A 27,973-nucleotide genomic window follows, 5' to 3' on the forward strand; every position below is an offset into this window, starting at 1 on the left:
TGCGTTTCGAAGGATTTTATTATAATAATAAGAATATAGTAGATATACGGTATTTTTTTTTAAGAATATTTATGTTACAAATACATTTCAAAACACTTAATTAAATATTTTTCACAGCACATTCAGATTTAAAAGACAGTTAAAGATTATTATTTAAAAAAGTTAAATCATTCTTACACAAAATAATTAACATTAATATTAGTTTATTATTTACAATTGATAATTATTATAAAAGTGATACATTTTATTCATTAGACACCAATTTAATTGGTGAAATGTCTAACATTGAAAACATTTACACATCATACATCAACACACAGAAGACTTATATTCTTATAAGTATTTATGTAAGTTATAGTCCATTTCATTACATAATATATGACATTTTCATGTTACGCTAAATACATGTTACGTGAAGGCTAGTTTTTTAACCACGGGATAGGAAATGGGAATTATCATTGAAATGGTAAATGTTGCTAGCATTTTTGCCAACATGCGGTAATAATTTTAACTAGTACCTATTTCTAACTTTGATTTGCATATAGTTAAAGCTTTAATGTAAATAATGTTTATGTAAATCAACATATAAAGAAAATAACATCTAAATCTTTTGCATTCTAATTCTACGTAGAAATTTTAATGATTTTTTTTTATTTAATAAATATAAATAGTCATCTTAAATAGTATATATGAAAATATAATTTTTGTTAAGAAAGATTTTCATACTTTGATGGTATTTAAGTTTACTATGAAATGAGTTTTAGACATATGTAAAAATAGTCTTTTATAAAAAGATTAGTTTGCGTTTAAAACTGTCGAGTAATTGTTTACTTCGATATAGAATACGCTTTGATTAGGCTCATGGAAGGTAGAAAACGCAATCCAAAACCGACTAAGTACTAACATACTTAAATTACATATAAAAGTTACCACGTCATATATGTGGTTTATTGACATTGACACTTATACCTAAATGTTGCCTTAACTAAATTTATGTTGGGGGTTGCCAGCCTCCGAATTCTTTTTCTAATTCCTTCGCAACTGCCAAACACAATCTGTCCTGGTTCGGTGCAGCGATAACCTGCAAGTTATAGTCTTATGTTAATAAAAAGGGATAGAACTGTATCTTGTCTAATATGTTATTCATTATTTAAAAAATGGAACGAATTATTCCAAAAACAAATGAATGAAGGCGTTTTCAATTCGGTGAAAAGCTGACGCAATACGTTGTAACATATATTACTCAAGTAAAGAATAGTCAACATTAAGAAAATTGACGCTCCGCGCCTGTGACTTGTCAAAATCTTCGCTGATAAAATAATTAAAATGATAGGATTTTGTTTAAAAAATTGAGTAAAAAAAAGAAAAAAATATTGAAAAACATTACTTAGCGAAGAGTTTTAGCCTGCTGTAACTATTCGAGGAAAATACCAAACAAAGACAAAGTGGTACTTTTTTAATTACTTAATTAACGAAACGTGATATAGGATCCATATCATACATTTGCAAAAACGAATACTAATAATAAATTTTCCTAAAACTTAATTTGTTTCTGTTACTAAACATATACAATTAATAATTTATTATTATTATAATCTATATAAGGCGGTATACACATCTGTAACAACGGAAGTGATCACAGACCTGTATGGCGACGGGCAGGCCGGCGTGCATGCCGACGGGCACGGCGGTGGCGGGCAGGCCCAGCACGTTGTACAGCATCGTGTACATGACGCCCGACGCGCGCAGGAACACCTGCTTGTGGTAGTGCGCCAGCGAGTTGTGCACCGGGTACAGCAGCACCCCTGAGTCACCCAGTTTCTCCTGGCACACACGGATGAAATCACGTGACGAATTTGTTAGAATTCGGTATACAATTAGTTCATAGATAGCAATGACCAAAAATCTCGTTGAGCATTTTTCGTCTCTTCTGTCCGGGTACATATATTTTGATCATTTATAATAAATACTAAATACAACATTCAATTTTCTAATAGTTCTTCCAAATTTTCCAACATTCGTAACCTTTTTTTATAACTACTCAATGATATTCTAATAAACAGATATGTTATACCCATACTAAACAACAGAAAAAAGTGTGCCGCGCCGGGGACCGTTTATTTTACATTTCGTTACAGGTAAAAAAGATTGATAAAAACAATAATTAAAAGGCATAACTAGATGTTTTAATTACGCAAAACGTATTACTACGTAATTATGATGCATTATAACTTATTACTGGCATAATTATGATGAAAACGGCTAAAGGCAAACGTCCCAATTAGGACGTTTTCTAGTCTTCACTTTTTGCGCGTTAATGACATCTGTTTACTAGAACATCATTGTAAGTACTGATATCATATATTAATTGACAAATGATTACTCAGATTGTGATCGGAATAGGCGATAGTACCCCAATACCAGGAAATCGGAAACGTTATGCATTCAATCATTTTCAACGTAGAGCGACCCGAATTATTGACCATCAAGCTTTAATACTGCTTGATTTGGCTTTGCGTTGAGATTTTGGCACAGTCTGCATCTTCTACCGAGGAATTGTTTAGATCGAGCCGCTTAATTTTAACATTTGAAATGGCTTCGGAATTCCAAATTCCATCTCCATCTATTAGACATCCGTTTATCCAAAACCGCTGTCTCCGTGGAAGCAGCTTTCACTGGCGATTTTTCGACCAGAAGACATCCTTCATAACTCAAACTCAAATAACTTTATTCAATATAGAAGCATTACACTTTCTTGTTGATGGTCAATTGAAACACTACCACCGGTTCGGAATGAAAATACCCTGACCTGAGAAGAACCGGCGAAAGAAACTCAGCGGGTTTTTTTTTGTTTGTGTTATATAATATAAATAAACATTTTAATATGAGATGAAATAATACCTTTTGCACACAGGCGTTCCTTAATATTTTTTTTTAAATTTGACAACAGAGGCATTTTGAATGCTTTCTGGGATCCTGTTGTAAAACCGTATACATTGCCCCACAAAGGAGTTACTGACTCTGCGCAGTCGAGTAACAAGTTTGTGTTTGTTCCTTGTACCAATGTTATGAGTATCATATTTTCTCATGAAATCATTAATATTTTTTCGTACATACATAACATTAGAGAATATATATTAAGAAGCAACAGTTAATATCTTGATTTCTTTAAATTTATTCCTTAACGATTCTCATATCACTCAAAGGTAAGCTTGTTTTGTTTTTGTTTTTATGGAATAGGTTGACGGACGAGCATATGGGCCACCTGATTGTAAGTGGTCACCATCACCCATAGACAATGACGCTGGAAGAAATATTAACTATTCCTTACATCGTCACTGCACCACTAACCTTGGGAACTAAGATGTCATGTCCCTTGTGCCTGTAGCTGGGTCGCTTACCTGCATGAGTCGGCGCAGGGTATCGGCGCGGCGTCGGTAGCGCGGCGCGGCGGCGCGCGGTATGTACAGCAGGTTGCGCGCCAGCAGCGCGAAGCCCAGCGCCTGCAGCGAGCGCGACCCGCCGCCCACAGCCAGCTTCACGAGCTCCAGCGCCAGGCTGCGGTCGTGCTGCAACCACAATGCAATCACCAATACAAAGGCCAATGGACTTGTCGAGTGCTCGTAGCTCGCACTGAGCAGGATTTATATCAACAAATAATATGTTATGCTTAACAAACAAAAACAACAACAACAACAGCCTGTAAATTCCCACTGCTGGGCTAAAGGCCTCCTCTCCCTTTGAGGAGAAGGTTTGGAACATATTCCACCACGCTGTTCCAATGCGGGTTGGTGGAATGCACATGTGACAGAATTTCGATGAAATGAAAAGTGCAAAAAGCTTCATCAAAAGTATAACACCTCGCCTCATTGCCTCCACTGGTGACAGGAGGGCTGGTTCGTTTTTTGCCCAGAGGATCGGAATTGCGATTCAACGGGGAAATGCTGCTAGCATTCTTGCCACCATTCCACGCGGTCAAGATTTATACAGTAACTAGTTTTAAGTTCATATTTGTATATATATATTTAAGCATTTAATGTTGTTAATTCTTATGTTAATAAAAAAAAAAAATTTTTTTAAATCAAAATAAACTTTATTCAAGTAGGCTTTTATAAGCACTTTTGAATCGTCATTTTACAATTAAGTGAAGCTACCACCGGTTCGGAAAGTAGATTCTACCGAGAAGAACCGGCAAGAAACTCAGTAGTTACTCTTTTTTAACATTTTAAAAAATACAACGTCATGTTAATTAAATACAATTATTTCAATTAATGTCTTAAATGCTTTTAATGCTTGGAAGTCAACAGGTATTAATAACACAATACAATCACCAGGCTTGTCGAGTGCTCGTAGCTCGTATTGAGCAGGATTTATATGGACAAATAATATGTTATGCTTAACGATTTAAATATATAGTACGACACAACTTAGATGTAGCATTTACAGTATACACAAATTCAATAACTTGTAAAATCATATGACATAATATATTCGTCAATTTGAGACGTCGATTAGTTTTCTCGGGTTGAACTGACGTGAGAATCTATAGCGACGAATAGCGTCGAATGGTGCGATAGGGAGCTATTTCTTTTGGTTGTGTAAATCGGCAGTAACCGGCTTTATTTTCATTTCATTGCATTTTCCGATGCTACTTCTAATTTTTGTCGTACTACAGCTGGATTTTAATAGGATTAATGGACCATCTGATGGTAACACTATGTGGTTGGTATCAAAGTCAGTCAAGTAGAATTTTAAATTAATAAAATATTCTTCTATTACATGACACTTTTCATCAGTTATTTCTTTTAAACAGAATTTAAAAGAGTACCTGACTCCCTATAAATTAAATATTATACTTTTTTATTTATCTGTAGTATACAAGATTCCTATTTTTAATTTTTTAATAGAGATTTTTGGACTCTAGTCAAAGAAATCAATATAGTGAATCTTTTTTGATATCATTTTTTTAAGATAAATTAATTCACTTACTTTTGGATTTGCGGGATCTTGAAGCATGTTGGGTATATCTTTCATCGAGAAGAAAACTGATACTGACATTTCTACAGAATCTTCCAACTCTGTAAATTTCTCCTAAAAACAAAAAAAACGCACTTCTTAGTAAAATATTTAGGCTACCGTTTTTAAAGTATTATAATGAAATTACACACAAACACACACACACGCACTAACGCACGCACGCACGCACGCACGCACTGCTATTACAACTGCAAGGGTGTGAGTTTTTACTGCCTAACTTAGGGGTGCTCATCCTGATGTCTTGGGTCATGTCGAGTTACCATACTATTGGACAATGACACTGCATTTATTCTTGGACATACAATCTTCTGCGTACGGATGCACGGCACGCGGCGTGACATCCTGTACTCATTAGGAGTGCAGATCCCGTTGTCATGTCGAGTTACCATATTGGACAATGACACTGCATTTATTCTTGGACATACATTCTCTGCGTACGGATGCACGGCACGCGGCGTGACATCCTGTACTCATTAGGAGTGCAGATCCCGTTGTCATGTCGAGTTACCATATTGGACAATGACACTGCATTTATTCTTGGACATACATTCTCTGCGTACGGATGCACGGCACGCGGCGTGACATCCTGTACTCATTAGGAGTGCAGATCCCGTTGTCACGTCGAGTTACCATACTATTGGACAATGACACTGCATTCATTCTTGGACATACAATCTACACACACAATGCGCGGTACTCACGTGTGCGAGCGTGGCGCCGCGGCGCTGCAGGTGCAGAGCGGCGCGCGTGACGGCGCTCTGCACGGCACGCGGCACGCGCAGTAGGGCGGCCGACGATGACGCCTCGCACATGTGGAACACCTGCCAACGTCGACGGTGCTTTATCCAGATACAATTTACACTTTAATTATTTACAACAACAACAACAACAGCCTGTAAATTCCCACTCCTGGGCTAAAGGCCTCTCCCTTTGAGGAGAAGGTTTGGCAAATAATTAACCACGCTGTTCCAATGCGGGTTGGTGGAATACACATGTGGCAGAATTTCTATGAAATTTGTCACATGCAGGTTTAATCACGATGTTTTCCTTCACCGCTGAGCACGAGATGAATTATAAAGACAAATTAAGCACACGAATCAGCGGTGCTTGCATGGGTTTGAACCCGCTATCATCGGTTAAGATGCACGCGTTCTAACCACTGGGCCATCTCGACTCTTATTTAATTATTTAAAACGGGCAGATTGATACAATGTGGGTTGTTTGATACACATGTAACAGACCTTTATCTGACGTTATAGAAGTCCGCATGGATTTCCTCACGATGTTATCTGTCATCATAGAGCGCGAGGTAAACTAAAAATGCTAATCAGGCACTTGTAAAATCATGGTTGTTTTCAATGAAGGATCAAGTTTAATATCCTCTGCAATATTTCAAATTGCAATTTTTGCATATCAATTTTACCTTTAACTGATCCAGATGAACGGGTTTGTCGAGCTCCAATAGGTGTGCATTGTCGCCCGCCATTATTTTAAGAAGTGGTCCAAGATCCTCGGCGAACCTCGTCATTGGACCCACCGTTAGGAACTTGGCGTAGTTTTCATCTGTTAACGTTGGAACGTGACCTTCGATAGATATTATACCTGGAAGAAATATAAAGATGTATAAAACCTTTTTTCCAATATTGCAAAAACAATATGATGAATTTACTTTTATGTGTCACTGTGTAGAAGGAAATATTTTTCAATCCATTGCTTCTGGTTAATAATAATTAAAACATTTCAAACACAACACAAATTCTTGTACGCCATATACAGGAAAAACGGTAAAGAAACGTCCTACGACCTCTATTTTTTAAAAATTGCCTGTAATTAAACAAAGAAGAGATTCACCTGGCGTGGGTTTGTGTCCATACACTCCGCAGAAGGCTGCGGGAATCCGGATGGAGCCGGCGATGTCGGATGACACCGAGAGCGGGGATGCGCCGCAAGCCAGCAAGGCGGCCTGTAATCATTTAGTACGTGAGTCAGTGTTGCTAGACTTGAACAAAGATTGACCAAAGGATTTTCATAAACTATAACAGCTCTCTTAAGACCTAATCGAGTGGCGAAAATTCCAAAACACATATGTACATACGTAATTTGCATCAAGGTACCAAGTACCATTTCCAAAACAGATAATATATGTAAATACGGACATGTATATTTTTAATTGTACCCAATTGATTGATTTAATATTATTTGACTAAAATAATACGTAACTGATGTTCTGTACAATGTACAAATGCAATATATTATTGTATTTAATTAATATGACGTTGTATTTTTTTAATGTTAAAAAAGAAAAACTACTAAGTTTCTTGCCGGTTCTTCTAGGTAGAATCTACTTTCCGAACCGGTGGTAGCTTCACTTAATTGTAAAATGACGATTCAAAAGTGCTTATAAAAGCCTACTTGAATAATGTTTATTTTGATTTTTGATTAAATTATTATTTTTGATAAAATGATCTCAAGAAATATAAGTTTATTAGTACTTGATATCTTTACTTTTAGTCGCATCACGCACACATCGACATCTTTGATCTTGTAAGCACGAGTGCCACTCATACTAATGCACGCTGATACTAAATAAACGTAGTGGGGCGCGCCTTTGTGAGTGAACAGATCTATAATTCCTATGATAATATTTCGATTTATTACGATCTTATGGTATCGACATTACATCATATCTGACAAGAATATTTGTGAATTCTTGCAAATGAAAATACCGTCGACATAAACATTAAATGGCTGACTTAACATTTACAGACAAGGCTTGTATTGTTAAGTTAAAACAATGTACGTTATAAAGCTATTTCTGGCATTCGTACGAACTGCGTGTATTGTGTATAATATTGAATTACTAATGCACTTTACGTATACAATGCATAACCTTGTCTGTTACAATTTTATTCGCGTTTACATACTATGTAAAAAGATTCGACTTTGGTGTGACCTCTTAGTCTAGTGGATAATTTATAAGCCAATGTATTTCGAGATCATGTATTCAAACCACGAGTCAAGCGTTTAACTTGACTTTTTCGAAAATGCATTTATCACAATCAGATTTTGAATTAAATCTAGATTGGTTTTGAACGTACTAACTAGATCATAACGAATTAGTTTTAAGGAAACAAAACATGCTGATATAACGATGGATAAGTAAATCTTACAGATCACCATCAAATATCAATTTACAAAATAAGTACCTGCGTGAAATTTGAAGACTAAAATATAGTCGAATTGAGGAGCTCTTTCCTCGTTTTGAATTCGCATAAAAATATAGGAAATGTTTTAAATAGTTTAAATATAAGTTAGCATCCAGATATTCTTACATTATGTAGCTAATGGTTAAGAAATAATCAATACTAATATTATAAATTCCATCAAAAACATTTCATAGTAATGAACTTGGCTCTCATTTTACATTTATGTTTTTGATGGGATATAATTACTTTTTGTACATAAATTATTAGTTGGTACTTATTAATAACAAAATAATTACCAAATGGTTGTTGTTAAACCATTGTTTAATTCTCTTTCTTATGTTACGTTCTATATTTTTGCACGCTTTCAGTATCCGGATTTTTTATGTTTTTTATTTCATTTGGCCAAGACGAGGCGGTATAACTTGCGCATACGGTTGTACTCTACAATAGAGCTCTTTTGTCTTAATTTGACCTGAAACTAAATTGATAAGATACCTCATCTAAGGTTTTAACTCTGGATAGGCCAACGTAAGCCTGCCCTTTACTAAATATAGAGGAGCTTATATCGAGAAGAGCACTGTCAAGGCTAACGTGCTTGTGATTCGTGAAAAGTAGTAGAATATGCCAAGCAAATAGGGACTTGTTCTCAACCTTATATCTGAAACTTAGTTTTTACTCATTCCAGTTCTTCGATTAAATTATGTTTAAATTGTATTGTAATTTTACGTACGCTATTGCTTTTGTCGACGTCTCAATGTACCTTCTCTATTTTTCAAATGGATCCATTCACAAGAATTTTGCTCAGCATGCTTGCTCGATACTCTTCTTCCAAGCAATAAGGTTCCCCGCTTGGAACGCTACAGTGCATACTTAAATCATCTCAGTCACGACATACATATTCTACTAAAATCTCAGGGAACGTATTTGTTAAGAATATGCAATTGAATGGAAACTTTGTCGACTTTGAAGTCGAAATAACGCGCAGTTTTCGACATTTTGGTAGGTGACTAAGAGGTTTCATTGCAAGGCATTGGATTATTTCTCTGCGTGCTCGTACATGTTCGTCAACATTTTATCGCAACGCTCCCATCCCGGTATGCCAAATTTGAACTTTCTAGGTCACCTGGAAGTGGGAAATAATTTTGATCTATAGGTCTGTGATGAAAATGACGATTTTTGGACATTAATATCGAAATAACCGTTTGAGATATAATTATGAAATTTGGAGCACATGTGTATCTCGCAAGTTTTAATATATTAGCCAAATTTGACACGTATATGTCAAACAATTTTTGAGTTATGAAGGGGTCAAAAGTGGCTCCAAATGGTTCATGTATTACAAACGGTGCTACTCGCCAGTTCTGTTACCTGAACTTGGCTAAAACACTACCGGGTGTCTAGATGAGAAAGTAACTCTGTCGGTCGCTTGTTCACGACCAAACCAATGAAATGAATTTGATGAAATTTGGTGTTGAACAAACTTGAATTCCAAGAAAGTATTATTTTTTGCATATACATTTTACATAGGCTATTTTTTGCCTAACACATAATAACCAATCCCAAAAACGCGAGCGAAGCCGCAGGCGACAACAAGTTATTTATATAATGTAAATATTATGTGTTCGTTTTATTATTTGCAATGAATATATGTTAGTTGATGTCATTTTATAATAAATACTTATATTTATTTACTTTGACTATTAACGAGCGGGTACTAACAGATTCTCATATACAAATGCCAATTAGTTTAGTGCCTTCGACCGTTAACGACCAACTGACATGTATTTTTTCAAGTTAAGAGAATCAATATCGTAACCAACCAAAGGCACGAATCTTACCCTAAAATTATAGGGTTCAAACTGAATTTTCTCGTTTTTTGGAAGGAAAACTGTCACCCAAGCCGTATTGGAGATCGATTTTATAATTTCTAAAACTTTCACTTCGACAGGAGAGACTTAAACAGGCTGAATCTTTGCTTTTTCACTTTTTTAGATAATTTAATTTTGCAGTATAAAGCAATCTATATACAGTCAATTCAATGCCAACAATGGAATTCAAATGATTGAGCCTGACCATTCACAATCTCAGCAATACATTTTCAAATTGGGCGGCTATCGTCTCATCGGTCTAATGGCTAGCTTATTAAGCTGAACTCATATTTTCACTTTAGTTATTAAACTGAAAAATTACAGCTAATTTTTATGAAATATTTTTTATTAATAATAAATTTTGACGGATGGGTTACGCCACGCCTAAATGGCCGTATGAAATGTGATGAAATATGGAATAGACTATAATCTAGAATAAAACTTTATGTGTTATTCTAGATTATAATCTGCAGAAATGCAGCTTATACTTTATTAGCCGGACACTAGTAATCTAACAATTGTCTATCGAGTCATCTCAATAAACTTTACATTGCCAGAGGGCTATGTAAATAGTGTCTAGGTCAGGCTTCAATAATATAGAAAACAGGAATCTTGTTAATTATTAGTTAACAAACTATTATCAGTGTTTCGGAAACTAATATCGATATAAACGGCATTTTATCGGCCAATTCATCAACTATAGGATGAGACTTATTGCATAATATGGAAATCAAGTTTCCTTTTGTTATGTAATTTTATAAAGGTCGTATACGATATTCGATTTTAATTATTAATATAACATTTTTAATTTCGATATTTGTGTAGTTGAAGTTATGTAAACACAAGAACTTGAAATTTATGCTTGATACGACGATATTCTAAATCAAAAGCCAGGGAAACTGCGAAGCGCAGATACTTTTATAATTATACTAGCTGATACCACAGCTTCACCCGAGTGGATAGCTTTAGTTAAGTTTGTGGATAAGTTTAGTTTATGATCATATATAACACTTATGAGTATTTAAAAAACATATTAAAAATATAAAATATTTGAGTACTATCTGGAGAGTCTTGGACTAGATCAAAAGAACCATTATAGTATTACTCCTTGTTATTCGTCGGGAAAAGCCTAAACTATGAGATAAGTTAAATTCGTTTTCATACTTTAATCTTCACATAGTATATTAACATCAAAGTCTTACTATGGAAACACCTCACCTCTCCTCCAGACGATCCACCAGCGGTTCGGTTGAGGCAGTACGGGTTGTTGGTGGTGCCACGCAGCAGGTTGGTGGTTTCCCAGCCGAGACATAACTCGGGCGTGTTGGACACGAGGAGTGGTATGATGCCGGCGCGACGTATCGCACGCACTCCTCCACCGTCTGAGGTCGCGCGACGACCCGCGTGCTCCAGACAACCCACGGCATTCGATAGACCTAGTTCAGGTAAAACTGACTTAACAAAGTATATAACGAAGCAGAAAGATCATAGCTGATTAGAAGTCATAAAATCTGTGTTAATCAAAGTTAAGGCTTCATCTAATTAGCGGCTCAAATTATGAAATTTGGCTTCTTTAAAAGTGTCCCTGTCACGATATGATCATTTTTAATATTTTGGCACTAACTATAGAGAGTAGCAAATGTTACTGATAAACTTAAAAATACACATTTCAACAACAAACAACAGCAAATTTAAGAAGTTACTCATGACTTTAAAACTAAATACATATAAAAATTTTACGTTACACATACATATAAAAAAACTTACCTGCAAGCGAACAGCTCTCCTTCACAGTACAAGGAACTCCCAAAAAGGGTTTATCAGCTATGAGTTTATCTAAATCTCCTCTGATTCTCGCTTCAGAGATCAATCGGTCAGCCTCTCTAGCGTCATTCAAGGCGTCGCGATAGCGCTCGTCGACGACAGCGTTCAGTAGCGGGTTCACTTCTTGCAATCTCGCTATGTACCTCGATACTACTTCTTCGCTTGTCAGCTAATTGGGACATTTTGAGTTTTGTTAATATCAGCTTATATTATATAAATGTTGTTTTGTAAATAAGGGGGGCGTTTAATCAAACATTGCTGTCTTGTTCTTTTGAACTACAAATTTGTAATGCAAGATAGAGAGAAATGTATGTTTAATTTAAAAATTTAATGAAACGGCTGCTGTATAAGCGTTATATCTTATAACATTAGCATATTGATATAACAAGCGTTATATCAATTAACAATTAAGTGAGTAAGTCGTGTATCTAATTAATAACTAAATCGTCCTTCAGACAATATGGTTATATGAATACGATTTTTAATATTCTCATGGTAACCAATAATAATGTCTATGGATGAAGATAACAACTCATAATTAGGTTTCGAACAATTATTTTAAAAAATCGACGCTGGAAACAACAATTGTCGTTTTACAAAAAACGAATTCGCGAGATATGACGATATTATTATCTAGCTTCTATATAAATTGACATATATAGGCGTAACATTATAGAAGTCTCCCATTAATGCCTTTAGTTACTAAGACGATAGAAAATAATTACATATGTATAACGAATAGCATTTAATTGTTTTTAAGTAATAATAATAAGTCAATATATATTCAATTCTGAAGTGCACTCAGTCTAAATAAAACATTTACACACACATCATGTTTGACTTTCAATGCTACATCGGTAAAGCTGTCTTGTAATACAATTAAAATTATTTATTCCCGAGTGCGGGCAATATGCTAATGATTTGGTTGCAGGGGTATTGTGCAATACGGTATCGTTGCCAATTCCGTGTTTCGTTGCTAAATAGGTTCTATCACGTGCAAATGTTGAGAGAAAGCTTAGGCATGAGACATCTTCAACGGCATGAAGTTTTGCATTACACAATTAATTCTTACTTGATTGCAAAAGTAAAAGCAACAATCTTTAAATATATCATTCCACGCATGTTATTTATATCCATGAATCATGTTTCGGATATCAATGCTTTCCTCACCAAGCGGGAGATAACTAATGAGTACAACTAACTGACATGAAATTTCAGTGTCGCCTGTCGGTTTAGTATTCATTTTTTCTGGCCACTCGGCCATTTCGATTCATAACTATCGCTATTACAACTTTATTGTTTGATTTTTTATTATTGTAATGTGGTGTACTAGGAAATTAATAACATAGTATAAAGAGTTTTGAAGTTTGTTTGACTAAGATAATACGAGAAGGCCGTAACACATGATAGCAACAGTACGACTTACTTCTCCGCTCCGTATCGCCGCAGCAATATCTGTAGCACTTCTTAAAAGCAGTGTATCCTTTATGGGAGGTATTCGCATCCGGTTTCTCGCACGCAGCCAGAAAAATGGGGCCAAAAGGAAATTTAATACCCGTAGAATGATGCCCACTATCCGCACGCCTACCTCCATTCTGTAAAGAAAGATAATCTTATTTACTCGCTGTATTATACATATTCGCTTCATCGAATGCTCTATGGTATATAAAGGAAAGTCTGTAACATCCTCCTGTTAAAAATGAAGATTTGGAACTTAGGAACCACGCTATTTTATTGTTGGTTATACGTATGTCTGACAGTTCAATCGTGTGTCGTAGTGTTACTTTCCTTCAGGGCTAAGCACTTGATTAACTGTAAAAGCCAGCATATTAATTAATAATTGGTATTTGTCTGGATCTTAGATAAAAGATAGAACACTGGGTATATATTCTATGTGTCCAACTGCGGAACACTGTGTATATTCTGAGCTTACTTTTGACTAACTCTTTTTTTTTAAATGAGTGTGGTTAAATGTAGTACAAGACTTAAGTCAAAGTAAATATTCAATCATAAAAAAAAACTATTCTCATATGAATAAAGTTTATATTAATCAAATTCGACTTACTCCTATTTAGCTACTACTTTGTAAAACAAACAAAGAACGGATCATGTACTAAATTTAAATGGGGAAAAAACAGTGAACCTTCAATTTGTCACGACGGGTAAAATATATCGCGTGACATTAAAATTCTGTTAAGCTTCGGACCGAGTTACAAACACATCGGATAGAGTGAAGGCTTGCTGAGGATGGACTATTTTTCCGTCTCGATTTCGTACGGCTAAAATTCATACCAATACAGTCAAGTTAGGTTTGAAACCAGCTCTATAATTCCTTTCGTAGTGACGTCGCGTAAAGAATAACAATCGGACCTATAGTTTTGAAGATCTTCAGATGTTTCAGTTTATATGCATATATGTAGATCAATAGTGAAATTACCCTAATACATATACCTACAATAGTGACATCGTACTGCCTTAATTAACTATCTTCATTTGTATGTAACCGCTTACTAGGAATTTAAAACTGTAACAGTATTCAAATTCCTCGTAATGGCATTCATATTAAATTAAATGAATGAACACGTGGCTAATTCCTAGTAAAATATAATTTAGTCCGTTGACTGCTGCGTATACATACGTACATACAATGATTTTAAAATGTCTTAGTATTTGTATATACATATTAAATCGCTTATTGTGGTTACGTTCACCAATGATCTATAACGAGTAACACGATATACGCTTAATGAGATATTTTGATCATTCACCTTTAAATTTTTGCCTGACAAATTTCATAGAAATTCTGCCACATGTGTATTCCACAAACCCGCATTGGAACAGCGTGGTGGAATATGTTCCAAACCTTCTCCTCTAAGGGAGAGGAGGCCTTTAGCCCATCAGTGTGAATTTACAGGCTGTTGTTGTTGTTGTTGTATGATTTTTAATTGTTACAAAAAAATTAAAAACATATGTAACGGCAGATATATACAAAAAGAGACTGGGGAATTTATAGAATAACTAAATAGAGTATTAATAAGCGAATCCGAGGAACTCTCTATAAGAGCATAGCACACAACATGTTCCACAGTGCATATTGCAGGAATCCATCGTTATCATTATCCTCACGAAGAGGTCCCTTAAAGGAGAGTTATTTTTTGTAAATTCGTACTTAATACACGTACATAAATTAACAAACCGCGGCTCCTGAAACCGCTTCATGAGTAATAAATCAGAAGAAAAAAATAGATTTTCATTGACATTTTTTTTAAATAAAGTTTTGAATTTTAACAAATACTAAAAAAGCTAAAAGACGAAATAACTCCCAAACGGTATATTTTCGTACTATGCCTATAGGGTTAAAATTATTGCAAATAGTCACCACATAACAGAATACGTCGAATTACCAATAACCCTGTATATTAAAATACAAATAGAAAATTTTATTCCGTGGATTGGATAAAAGATGGAATTTAGTTTTATACCCTACCTCCTTTATCTAACTCGAAGTCTGGTGTAAATGGGACTATAAAAAAAATATAGGGTTATTCTGTCAAGAAAATCTCTAACCCGCAGGTTGTAAGTTAAACAACCCCTGTCTCTGAAAGCACGTAGAGCTGATTTACGAAGTAATAGAGAGTGTACCTGTGTTGACAAAGTGGTGCATTAAAATAGCTGGCCAGTCTCCGCTGAGAATAATCTCCGTGACTGGAATCGGTCAGGAAGATATCAGTTTTAAATCTTTGAAAATACCTCGTTTACCTATTCATGCTTTCAGAATTTTCAAGTTTTATTTCTTTTTTTTACAACATAAAAATGAATATTAACGAGTTTGTGATACATAACATATACGTAGTCGACTGAATGTATCACTAAACGTATCCACTTAAATCACAATGTAACTGAAATTGGTTCGTCATATTATGTCAAATTGAGACAATTGACAAAGTGTACGATTATAATATCACGGCATTCACAGCTTTGCAACACATGTAACATTTTATATTACAGCAGTATATACAGATTCATGTAAAGAACTTGACTTTCAACAACAACAACAGCCTGAAAATTTCCCACTGATGGGCTAAAGGCCTCCTCTCCCTTTGAGGAGAAGGTTTGGAACATATTCCACCACGCTGTTCCAATGCGGATTGGTGGAATGCACATGTGGCAGAATTTCTATGAAATTTGTCACATGCAGGTTTCCTCACGATGTTTTCCTTCACCGCTGAGCACGAGATGAATTATAAAGACAAATTAAGCACATGAAACAGCGGTGCTTGCCGGGGTTTGAACCCGCAATCATCGGTAAGATGCACGCGTTCTAACCACTGGGCCATCTCGACTCTTTCAACTTTCAACAAACATCTATGAAAAGGAATATTCTACTTATAGTTTAAGTACGTAATAATAGAGGATTATATGATCCTCATTCACGGCTTGGTCCATTTAAAAAATAAGGGCTTTTCGTAAGGTATTAATGCAATGTACTCTGCATTTTAGTACCCACTATTTTCAGTGAAAGAGCTGCTAATTAATTAATACTGTATTTGTTTACTTCGATACCTAACAGTAATAAGTAAGAGGGTCGGTTGCTAGTAAACTGAAAATATTAAAAAACTATACAAATTTAAAAGTTTATTAATTTATTAAACTAAGTTTTAATGATGTTTAAATGTTAATATTTTACGTTTGTTAATATACTAATGGGATTTAAAAATTTCGGAAAATTTTAGGAATTTCTCATATAGTTTCAAGCAAACTGAGAAAGGGTTTAAAATACTCATCACTTTAGACAGTAATAAGTGAATGAAAGTTTATACGGAAATTTGCCATTTCCGTTGTTAAGCATTAGGAAATCGGACATTAGGATGGTCAGTAGGGAAACACTGAGCATTTCAAGGTTTCTAATATGATATCGTAAGTAAGAACATCTTTACCAATTTTCTTGCACCATAGCGATGTAGGTAATAGTTAATATTTCATACAAGGCCAATATCCACGCCAATACTGGTGGTGGTGCCCAATTAGGTGGTGCACATAACCAAACGGCTACAACATAAACAAAAAAACTTACACCTGTATTTGTGTTACGGTTGGTATGTTTATAGTATAAGAAAACAATAGTTCATTTCATAGTTTTTAAACTTGTATACAGAAAAATATGAGTATTACAGAAATTGTGTAGCATTTGAACTAAATTGCAAGAACATTTAAACTTTGATCGCGTAAATGGCTATGCTTTCAAGGAACATACAACATTTCTCTGTATATTCATTTGTGCTACGTATTTTCATCTCGATTGCATATTGTGAGGCTGTCAGCCTGCGATGCAATCTTACGATACGAACACAAAATGTGAATATTGTATATTATATTATTGTACAGAAATGATTGTCTAGCACTACAGCGCGTCTGTGATAATAAAATCAAAGATTAAATTATAGTTATGGAATTTTATTATTTATTTAGGTAAAGGAAATCACCACTACGGAACCAAGATATCTTCCTAAGAATAATGTTTGCATCTTATTCAATATTCCAATACGTTATTTGCACGCGGGTTGTTGACACGATGACAATTTCCACATGTTTACTAATAGTAACACAACAGCTTGTAAATTTCCCACAGCTGGGATAAGGCCTCCTCTCTCTTTAAGGAGAAGGTTTGAAACCTGCATTTGAAAAAGCGCGGTGGAATGTGTTCCATACTGGTGGAATATACATACATGTGGTGGAATTTTTATGATATTAGAAACATGCAGGTTTCCTTAAGATGTGTTCCTTAACCGCTGAGTACTAAATGAATTATAAACACAAATTAAACACATTAATATTAATGCCTGCCTGGGTTTGAACCCGCAATCATCGGTTAACATGCACGCGTTCTAACCACTAGGCCATCTCGGCTCAATAATAAGTAGTGGGACATTTACACTTTAGTTACTTCATTTAGTTGGTATGTCCTTCATGCAACGGGGCGATTGATCGACGTTATTTTCAGACAGAGATAGTTCATGTTCCAGAAACAATAGCTAAGGTTTTATATACTGTTGAAAAATGTCGATACAATTTTAACAATATTACTGCCGTTTTTTGCATAGAATTTCTATTGGAAATAAACTAGTGACAAATGCCATCTATTAACTTTACCCACGTGGCATTTCGTAATCGGCTTGAAGCCTTACCTAAGACGATTACAGCCTTGGACGATATCATAGTACCTATATGTTATAGTGCTCTAAGATACTACAATATTTTTTTTACTTATAGTGTATATATAAGCGTTATTCTCGTATGATATTTTCTATGCTCTGCAACATTTTAGCCGCTATGTCGTATATAAGATTTCTGAGTTACAAGGGTTAGTAATAATTTATCAAATAATCTAATCATATGTTACTTAACTACACAAATTTAATAGTTATTTTGTGGGACAAGGAATTAAATTTTATAATATTTCTACATGAACATGTACAAATACAACATATAAGTATAAAATACCAGCACACATGTAACAAATGTATAAATTGTTAATGTTTCTGAGGTAAAGGATTTGTAACACTTGGAAATGAAGCGATCGCCCCAGGCTATTCTAAAAAAAAACAAACATACACGTGTAGACAGTTGTTACTGTTGAAAAAAAAATCAACTGAGCTTCTTTTGCATGCTGTATTCAGATAAAAAACCTTATTTTGAAACGTGAACTATTGCAAATCTATCGTTCTATACTATATAATTATAAATACGAAAATAACTGTCGGTCTGTTTGACACTGCCAAAAGGCGGAATAGAAATTGATGAAAATTGCTATGAAGCAAGCTTAAATTTCAAAGAAGGGCTGCTTTTTATGTGTTAACATAACCAACTCTTAAAATGAGAGAAAAGTAGCGGGCAACAACTATTATTGAATAAATATAAAATATCACATTTCATAAACAATATTCAAAATCAGAATACTGTTTCTGAAATAGGAAATGTTATTAAAATTTAAATGCGAATCTTAGCTATTTTAACAATTATCTATTTGTACATATGTAAGTATGGTACAAGGATGTGGGTAATACTTTTTTGTAGTATATAGGTAAGTCATAGGGTATTGTTGATTATCCATTGAGTTAAAAACTTATTACGATATAACCAGAAAAATAAAATATGTCTTCGTAGAGCAGAGTTGCTTTACTGGGCGGTGTAGTCTTTAGAACACAATATTATAACTGTAGGTAGCAGGTTAAAATCTGCACGAATATGCCTAGTTCAAAATAAATTTATTTTATTTACAACGATGAAAAATAACTATTATAAAAACTTGTATAATTTTAAATTATTTATAATAATCTTCATTGAAAACAATATTAATATACGCAAACATAATATGTTTGACTTTCATAGACTAAAAATTAGAATAATTTATTTAGAATTAATTTTGTACTATATGATTTGTGACTCACAACAGAGGAATGAGATATCGAATATAAATTTTTGAATCAAATGTATATAGTAAATAACACACAGACGCAAAATTCAAACGATGAAAATAATACTAAAAAACAAATACATGTTTAATTTATTAATATTTGTTTAATTTATTTATTATATTATTAATACTTTTCTATTCTATAATTCTCCTTAAAGTGGAATGAAATATAAAGTATGTAATTTTTTTTCTTATTTTATTTTTGTCTTTAGTACGGATTTTCAATATTAGGATTTCATACTGAAACGATAAAACAGGTACCTATTACTAAGACTGTCCGTCCGTCTGTCTGTGTTACCAGGCTGTAACTCACAAACCTTCAGAAAGGATGCCATTGTCCAACAGTGGGACATATACGGTACGTTCTTTACTTTTATTAGAGATGCGTCACCGTACACCTTTATTAACAAATTTATATGCAATGCATGTTTCACGTCTTGTTTGTGTATATTATATGTTGATCTCAGGTTATATAGTCTTGAAACATTGATATTTTTTTTAGTAACTCATCGATCAATACAGAGAAGTACGATATTTTTACGATATTTTTACGCTATTTTTATTTGATTTGATTCATTCTATTAATATTATTATTTTCGAATGCACGATTGAGAGAGAGCTAGATTTTATTTAATTATATTATTCACAAAAAAATATATTCGCAATGTTATTGAAATATTTAAAAAAAGTATTTATTCCATTGTATTTTTTGTAAAAAAAATTAAATGATAATTAATTTAAAAATTTCGATTAATATTTAATCGATACTCACTTTTGATATAAAAATATATAACAATAACACTGAAAAATCGATTCTAAAAACTTTTTTTTTATTAAACTCCGCGCTCGAATAGGCAATTGTCGCGTTACCTCCTCGATGTCGCGGTAAAGACTAAAGTACTAACCGTCCAGCCTACCACAACTGTGTATCGTATGAAAAATAAACAGTCCAGTATGAGTTTCAATTTTCATTCCAATTATAAATGAAACACTTGACTCTATTCTTACCATTATTTAATAATAATGTTATTATATATATTGTAATTTTTAAACTCCCCTAGCGACCCGCCCCGGCTTCGCAAGGGTACAGTACTGATACTAAATATACTACAGAATTTATTTAGAAACTTTTAAAATTATCAGTGTTTCTTAACTATATTGTGCATGTATTAAGCATATACAAAAACTATTAAAAACCGCATCAAAATCCGTTACATAATTTTATAGATCTAAACATACATAGGGACATACATGGATAAGCGACTTTGTCTTGATGATTAGCAATATTTGGCTTGTTATACGAGCTGTATAAGTGGACTAAATAAATGGTTCACGTTTATCACGTAAATCTGAATCAATCCTTCATTTCTAGTTAAGTCGTGATTCTGGACAAGGCAAGATCGAAACGTATTCGAATCACAACAGTGTCGTGCAACATGACCACGTAATATTGCGTCCAAAGTAAATAATAAACAAACATCGTTACTCCGTAGCGGCGATATGAAACGTCAAAGGCAAAAAAAATTTGGACTGGACTTGTTTGTAAATAAATAATGTTTTGTCTTACAGACCTGAATGAGTGAATGTCAGTATCATTGCGATGATTCTAATGATACGAACTTACCACACTACCTACTTTGAGATCGAAGTTTTTTCCGCGGCGTACAGCAGATTGAACTGGCAGAATTCGTCCAGTAAGGGAAAACCTTTATGCTCCCACCGAGCGACCTTTCTTTTTTTTCTCTTTCTATCTATTATATGTAGTTTATACAAAATGAATTTGTATTATTTTTTAGTTTGATTCAGTTATGGTTATTTTAGATATAGTTTTTCATGGAGTTTGTTAGAGAAAAGTTAAGCATCATCATATGAGCCCAATATTGATCAAACCCACGTTTAATGACGATTCGAACCCGAAAACTTATAGTATGAAGAGGGAACATTTTTTATGGAATAGATTGGCGTACGAACATATGGGCCACCTGATGGTGAGTGGTCACCATCACACATAGACAATGACGCTGTAAGAAATAATAACTATTCCTTACATCGTCAATGCGCCACCAACCTTGGGAACTAAGATGCTATGTCCCTTGTGACTGTAGTTACACTGGCTCACTCACCCTTCAAACCGGAACACAACAATACTGCACACTGTTGTTTAACGGTAGAATATCTGATGAGTGGGTGCCAGGTGGTACCTAAACAGGCGGGCTTGCACAAAGCCCTACCACCAAGAAAACATCAATGTTTACTTGGCTTTAACACCTAGTTTGCTCTAGCAAACTTGGTATAAAACCAGTTTAAAGCTATGAATAAAATATCATTAATATTGTAATTCGTTACAGATACAAAAAGATTGCGCTCAGAAAGGGATGTGTACCCTTACACGTGGGTGACCTCTGTACTTTTCTTGGCTTTCAACCCATTACATATAGGGTTGCCAGGTCATCAAACCTAATAGCCGGATAGATCATCTAATTTGACTGGACATTTGGGTATAAAATACACTACATTATTGAACATTTTGTCTTCTTATTAAAAATACGATAAAAAATTTAAATGTAAGATAAAGCTTATCTGATTATTACCATTAATATGGTTAAATTCTAATGAAATATAAATAAAATCGAATGTATTTCGTTTGCCAAAAAATAAATAAAATTATTTCTTCTATTTGATTACACCTTACAAAACTGTCTCGCTATTAAAAGGTTAACTATGTCCGGCTTTATCCATACGCCTAGCAACCCTAGTTGTATAAGACAGGAAATGCGAAAAGAGGAATGTAAATAGTAAGCGTCAGAACATATTTTGTGAAATATTATGTAAATATTCAAATTCAGTTTTGGGTCAAATATCTACAGCATTATAGATAAAGGAGATATTTTTGTTTAATTTCAACCCTTAATTCAAATTTGTTATGCGTGAATATTTCAATTTTTCTCCTGCAATATAATTTCAAAGCTTGCCAATGTTTTGTCTTTACATATTTAACAAATAGCCTCTTTCAGCCTCAAGGACTTTGTAAATTATTGGACATCTTTGTGCTACAATAGGACCGTATTAAGCAATTTAATTTATGGCGGCGAATAATGTTTTCATTTTTCAAATTACGTACATAAAAGAGGCAAAAAATAAACAATTTTTCAAAACTCAGAAATTGTTGATAGAATCGCGATGTAAAATCTTATGGAAGATATAATTCTACACCTTGGTTATCTCTGTTTCGGACATTGAAATACTCTATAATCATATAGTAAGTATTGTGTGAAGTGACGATATGGTGTAACCATACTAAGTCCGCCATTGCCAAGCTAAGATCCAAAGCTCACAGCAGAGTGTCTATGTCTAGCGGACATGGTCGAGAAGATCAGCAGACACGCGCACTCTATCAGTACGGGGAAGGTGTGCCCCCTCCGGTTGTGCTAGAAGGGTTGAAACGGTGGGAACACCGGAGGGTTCTAGCGACTGCGAGCGGTCTACGCATCAACGCTTCAGCGGAGCAAACTTTCTGGCTGCTTTGAAGAAGCCTGTGTCATAACTGTAGCGCACACTTCTCACCATACGCTTAAGGAGTTTGAAGCTGATCATGGTCTGTGAAGTCGCAAGAGACCTCTTCCTGCAAGCAGGGAGAGAGGGGGCGTAGCCTTTTCCTTTGAGATCATCTTGACCCAGCAGGAAATGATATAGTAGAAACGGGGAAGGAACAACGAAGTCTTATCCTTCCTAAGCCCGACAGTTATGACCAAAAAAAAATGGATTGTTACCTTGAGACCGTCAATAGTTAAGGTTGGAGCCTTGGTTTTTCTATCTAATATGGCTTCGAGGAGGAAGACAGCAAGAATGGCCGCTGCCATGCAATACAAGCGATTGAGGTTTAAGATCACCATGGTCTTCTGAAGAGAGATTTTCTGAGCCAATAAGCACAGCACGGGATTGGCAGTGGATGCGTTATATCAACGCGATCCCATATCCATTCCGTGTCGAAGAAGCGATTGTTATGGTTTATTGAGTTCGAATACCGCATAACTTGTTACAACATAATCAAGCTCCTTCAATTCAATCCTCCGAGGGGCTCGGTTACCTTTCTGAAGATTTTTCTGCGTGAAAAAAAAAACAGTTTAAAGCTTACAGTCTTTTAGCCGTCTAGTCTCCTTCCAAATGTAAAATATCGCCGAGAAAAAGATCTGATTTGAATACATACTCCATAGATTGAGACAAGGATCAACATACCATATAGGTTCGTTGATCTGCCTCAAGTCTAAGGTTATTGAATATATTAATAAGTTTCCTGATATCAACGACTATTATAGTGTCGTTTAAAGTGCGTGTTCAGAATTTATTTACGTTCATTACTTTCAAAGATGAAACGTGCAGTGTCGTCAAAATCAAAATGAACTTCACATATTCAAGTAGTAAAATATGGCTAGCACGAAAATCGGAGAACGAATATAGAAAACGTAAAAAAATTGTGATTGATGTGATTCGGACTCGCGTACTAGTTATGTTTTCATTCCTTTTGCGACTGTATCTGAAATGCGAAATAGACGGTCAAATATTTGGATCGCCTAAAACTGCAGATTATTGATTTATCAATAACCTTAAGACAGCTCCAGAGAACGGCAAACCTTAGCATTTAGCAATTCCAATGTGTAATTCAGTTCTAAGCATTTCTGAGAAAAAAGATCTTGACGGACAGACAGACATATAGACATGGAAGACATGGAAGAGTTATTTTTTTCCTTTAGATTTAGATTTTTTCCTAAAAGCCGAATCGATGACTTAACAATTTTTGTTGAATGTTAAAATGGTTTTAAATAAAAGCATAGGTAAAATTTGTATGTTTATGTTTTAAACCTATTGTATTTTTTAGTAAATATAAATATATTATTAATGTTGTGTGTTTTAGTAAATATAAAAGTACGACTCAGCACAACATGAATAATCTGACTGAAAACTAAGTGCAACTTATAGCACATCTCATATATCCCGGCAGTTACAAAATTGATAACGCTGCAAGCCTGAAACAAACTACTAGACTATTCAGTGCTACAACTTTTACATAGCGTAAAGTGCTGCGAAAATTAGAATTGTTTATAGAGTTTTGTAGCGTACATAAGCTGTTTGCGGAAAATTTCAACAACAAAAACTGAAAACTAATAATAGAGAATGTTTACTTGACGTGAAATTATCTGTGAAAGTACGTTTTACTGCTAGTTCGCTTGGATAGTTAGATTATCTTTACAGATGCAAATTTGTGGCAACGTCGTCATGGCAAATTAAATTTTTATCACTTTGTATTTAGCTGCTAAAGTATAGAAGACGTATAAACAACAATAATTTCTGAGCCTTTAAGTCTTCCTGCTTTTTCATAACGATATAAATTTAAATAAGCAGTTGAACAAAAAATATATACAAAAAGATAAAGTTATATATTATAAAAATATAAAGATAATAAAGATAAAGATGTAAACAGCCTGTTAGCATCTTAATTGAGTTGCGGAGCCTAATGCAGTTTTAATATATAAAGTCAGTTGCACTTTTCAGGGTGTAATGACGAAATGAAGAATATAGAAATAAACTAGAACGTCGGCAATGGAGGAGAAATAAAGCACTATATATATGAACAATTTTAACTAGTTGTGTCCGCAGCTTTTTCCTAGTAATTAATGAGTATATCTATATGTATATATTTAAAATTATAATCATAGGCGTAGAATGGTGGCAAAAATGCTAGACATTGAGTCGCAATTCTGATCATGTGGCCGTAAATACTATTTTTATGTCACGGCTTGTCAAAGAGTAGGTTCTCACTGCTGGTCAAAAGTCTCCTTTTCCTTTTGAGTAAAGGTTTAGAGCTTATTTCACCATATTGCTCTAGTGTGGGATGGTGGATAAACGCGGCGTATTCTCATGCTCCACATGAAGGTTTTCTCATTGTTTTCCCTTACCGCACGAGCACAAGATGAATTATAAACACAAATTAAGCACATCCGAGGGTGCTTACAATTAATACGAACTTATTATCAATCGTACATTTACTGCTATAATTCCTTGCTTAATTATTGTAAATAATAAATACAAAATAAATAAAAATCTTAACAAAAAGAAAAATCGACTTCATACAAAACACTATTTCAAAACAAATTAATATGCACTAAAAAGTAATAAATAATAATTATTCAAAGATTTATTAGAGTTCACCTAATAAAATGAAATGAAGAACATTAGACGACTTAAAAATCGATTTACGATTATATGTATAATGTAGTTACAATTATTGTCATTATTGGAGTCGGTGTCAGCATTTTGAAGTCGGTTGAAAATACAATGTCAATGAGGTCAAAACTACTTCCGTTTCCGGTTTACTTAAACGACCTTACCTTTTGCAAAAATGAAAATATCAATGACACGTACAATAAAGGTAATTATTAGATAATAATTAATTTAATACGTTAATAACGTATTAAATTAATTATTAATTTAAATGCTATAGCTAATTATAAACTACAGTATTGCATTAAGAGCATTGTGGTAAATAGCCGGTAGCTTCATCATCATTACAAAGAATAAAACAAAGTCGCTTAGCGCTGTCTGTAGTCTGTACTTATTTATGCTTATATGATGCGGTTTTTTAATGTTTCGAGCGGAAGGTTTTTGTATATAATACTTGGACCATATAATCAAACACTGATAATTTTAGAAGTGTCTAATGTAATCTCGTAAATAAACAAATTCTGTAGTATATTTAGTATCATTATTGCAACCGTGCGAAGCCGGGGCGGGTAGCTAATTGATTATAATTAATTATTTATATACATTAAAATATAAGCATATAATGGTAAATCTTTAACTATTTTTTGAATTAAAACTACCTACAAAATAAATGAAATATACGGTAGGATAAGGCAGCACAATATTAACGGGTACATATAAATATTACAAAAATATCTGAAGTTGTCGCCCCATACTCAAACAAAGAATTTCAGGTGACCTCATATTTTTTCTTTTGTTTGTAAAAATGTTTACAATGTTTTTCTGCACAAAAAGTTTCATCTATTTAAACTATTTAAATGAAAACAAAGCAAGCGAAAAGTATAGGCAGAACACGAACATTCTTTAATTTAGTAACAACAAAAAAGTGCCACTCTGACCTTCTCTATCTTCTTTGTGTGACTGACTTTCTCATCTAAATAAATTGAAGGAGTAACATATAAAAAATGTGGCCGTCTAAAAACTTCCTGCAGATGTATAACATGAAATTGATGTTTATTAAAAGAACAATTTCTGTTTCCTATTATTGTGAAAAGATATACTTATGACTATATAGTATATGTAAATTATTTATTACTATGAAATTCAAAACACATATGTTACCAGTAATACATATGTACAAATGTTTATTTAAATAAGTGTTCCACTATTGTAGAAGCTCCACAGTACTTGTTTTTAATGTTAAAATATTGGTAAATAATAAAAGCTTTTGATTATATTTAAAAATCATTGGAAATAGAGATACTAGGAAATCATAAAAAAAACTTACAAAATTAAAATCCATCTCGAATGCCATGATGCACCAACTCAAACTGCCAGTAAAAATAAAAAACAAATAAGTAAATATAATCAAATAAAAAAAAAGAATAAATAATATTTGTATTAAATGTTGATAAAAGTATGTTCTTGGGTGGATTATAAGTTGTGTGAAAAGATTACGAAACCATACTAGCATTTTTGACTATCAGTTTTAAAAGCAAAGGAATAAGAAAAAAGTTAGATATATTTTTCAGAACACTAAATCATTCTTTAAAAAGTCTACTTAAAACATTTATAAATTTAGAAAACCAAAATATAATTAACTTTATATAGAACATTTTACTTTATAAATTATAAATTCTAAGCAAAGAAATAATTCATAAAAGGCATTTTTTTATAAAGCTATTCAGAGAAAATATAAAGATTTGATCATTTCAAATGTTTATAAAGAAAAATATTTACTAAGATTTTTCTCTCATAAAATTTGCTTGACTTTTTTTCCAGATAATAAAAACAAAAACAATGTGCAACAAGGTGAAAACAAATAATTTGTATAAACACTTACTCAGATTCCTAATGGTTTGTTTGGCACCTGGAAAGGTAAATAAACATGTATTTAAAATTACATGTCACATCGTAAAAACACTTAAATTCAATAAATATATTTTTAAATTAAATTTGAGTATTTACTTTACAAACAGATTTACCACTAGAAAATTGTCATAACTCTAAGAGGAATTATTATAAAGATATCTATATAGTCCACTTTCTTCACAATTTGTTTTTAATTTCACAAATAATATTTGATGCACAATACCAGAGCAAAATATCAAAAGGTCATCGAACCGAAAGATTTGAGGTAAATCGATCAACTCACCGGTATGAGTGATACCTGCGCAGAATCGTAAAACACACAAAAATCAATCACTTTATCAAAATAATATTCGAATCAAGAGTTACTCACTTATTACCCTCGCTATGTTTGTAATATATTTTTTTAATTATAAGTCCGAAAAATCTTGAACTTG

General features: G+C 33.6%; 1 protein-coding gene across 3 annotated transcripts; it reads right to left on the reverse strand.

The window, feature by feature from the left end:
• Positions 1 to 39: 39 nt before the first annotated feature.
• Positions 40 to 27,965, reverse strand: LOC124532553 (fatty-acid amide hydrolase 2-A-like). 3 transcript variants are annotated; one of them, XM_047107507.1, is made up of 13 exons: positions 27,823 to 27,965; positions 27,511 to 27,537; positions 26,956 to 26,998; positions 13,362 to 13,530; positions 11,879 to 12,104; positions 11,330 to 11,547; positions 6,889 to 7,000; positions 6,461 to 6,639; positions 5,739 to 5,858; positions 4,990 to 5,091; positions 3,402 to 3,569; positions 1,645 to 1,824; positions 40 to 1,081 (listed from the first exon to the last, which is right to left on the reverse strand). In XM_047107507.1, exons 4-13 carry the CDS (start codon positions 13,527 to 13,529, stop codon positions 992 to 994), a joined length of 1,563 nt encoding a protein of 520 aa, XP_046963463.1. In that variant the 5' UTR covers position 13,530; positions 26,956 to 26,998; positions 27,511 to 27,537; positions 27,823 to 27,965; the 3' UTR covers positions 40 to 991. The 3 variants fall into 3 exon arrangements, with proteins under 3 accessions (XP_046963463.1, XP_046963464.1, XP_046963462.1); XM_047107508.1 differs by lacking the exon at positions 26,956 to 26,998; XM_047107506.1 differs by lacking the exons at positions 26,956 to 26,998; positions 27,511 to 27,537; positions 27,823 to 27,965 and adding an exon at positions 20,182 to 20,289 and having other exon boundaries at positions 41 to 1,081.
• Positions 27,966 to 27,973: the final 8 nt, after the last annotated feature.

The sequence above is a fragment of the Vanessa cardui genome, chromosome 9, assembly GCF_905220365.1.
Source record: "Vanessa cardui chromosome 9, ilVanCard2.1, whole genome shotgun sequence".
NCBI lineage: Eukaryota > Metazoa > Arthropoda > Insecta > Lepidoptera > Nymphalidae > Vanessa > Vanessa cardui.

Coding starts and splice junctions, on each gene's coding strand:
- LOC124532553 (XM_047107508.1), bottom strand. CDS start 13,529: ATGGAGGTAGGCGTGCGGATAGTGGGCATCATTCTACGGGTATTAAAT. Junction 11,548..11,878: donor GGAGAGCTGTTCGCTTGCAG/GTAAGTTTTTTT, acceptor TACCTGAACTAG/GTCTATCGAATGCCGTGGGT. Junction 1,082..1,644: donor GCCTGCCCGTCGCCATACAG/GTCTGTGATCAC, acceptor TATAACTTGCAG/GTTATCGCTGCACCGAACCA.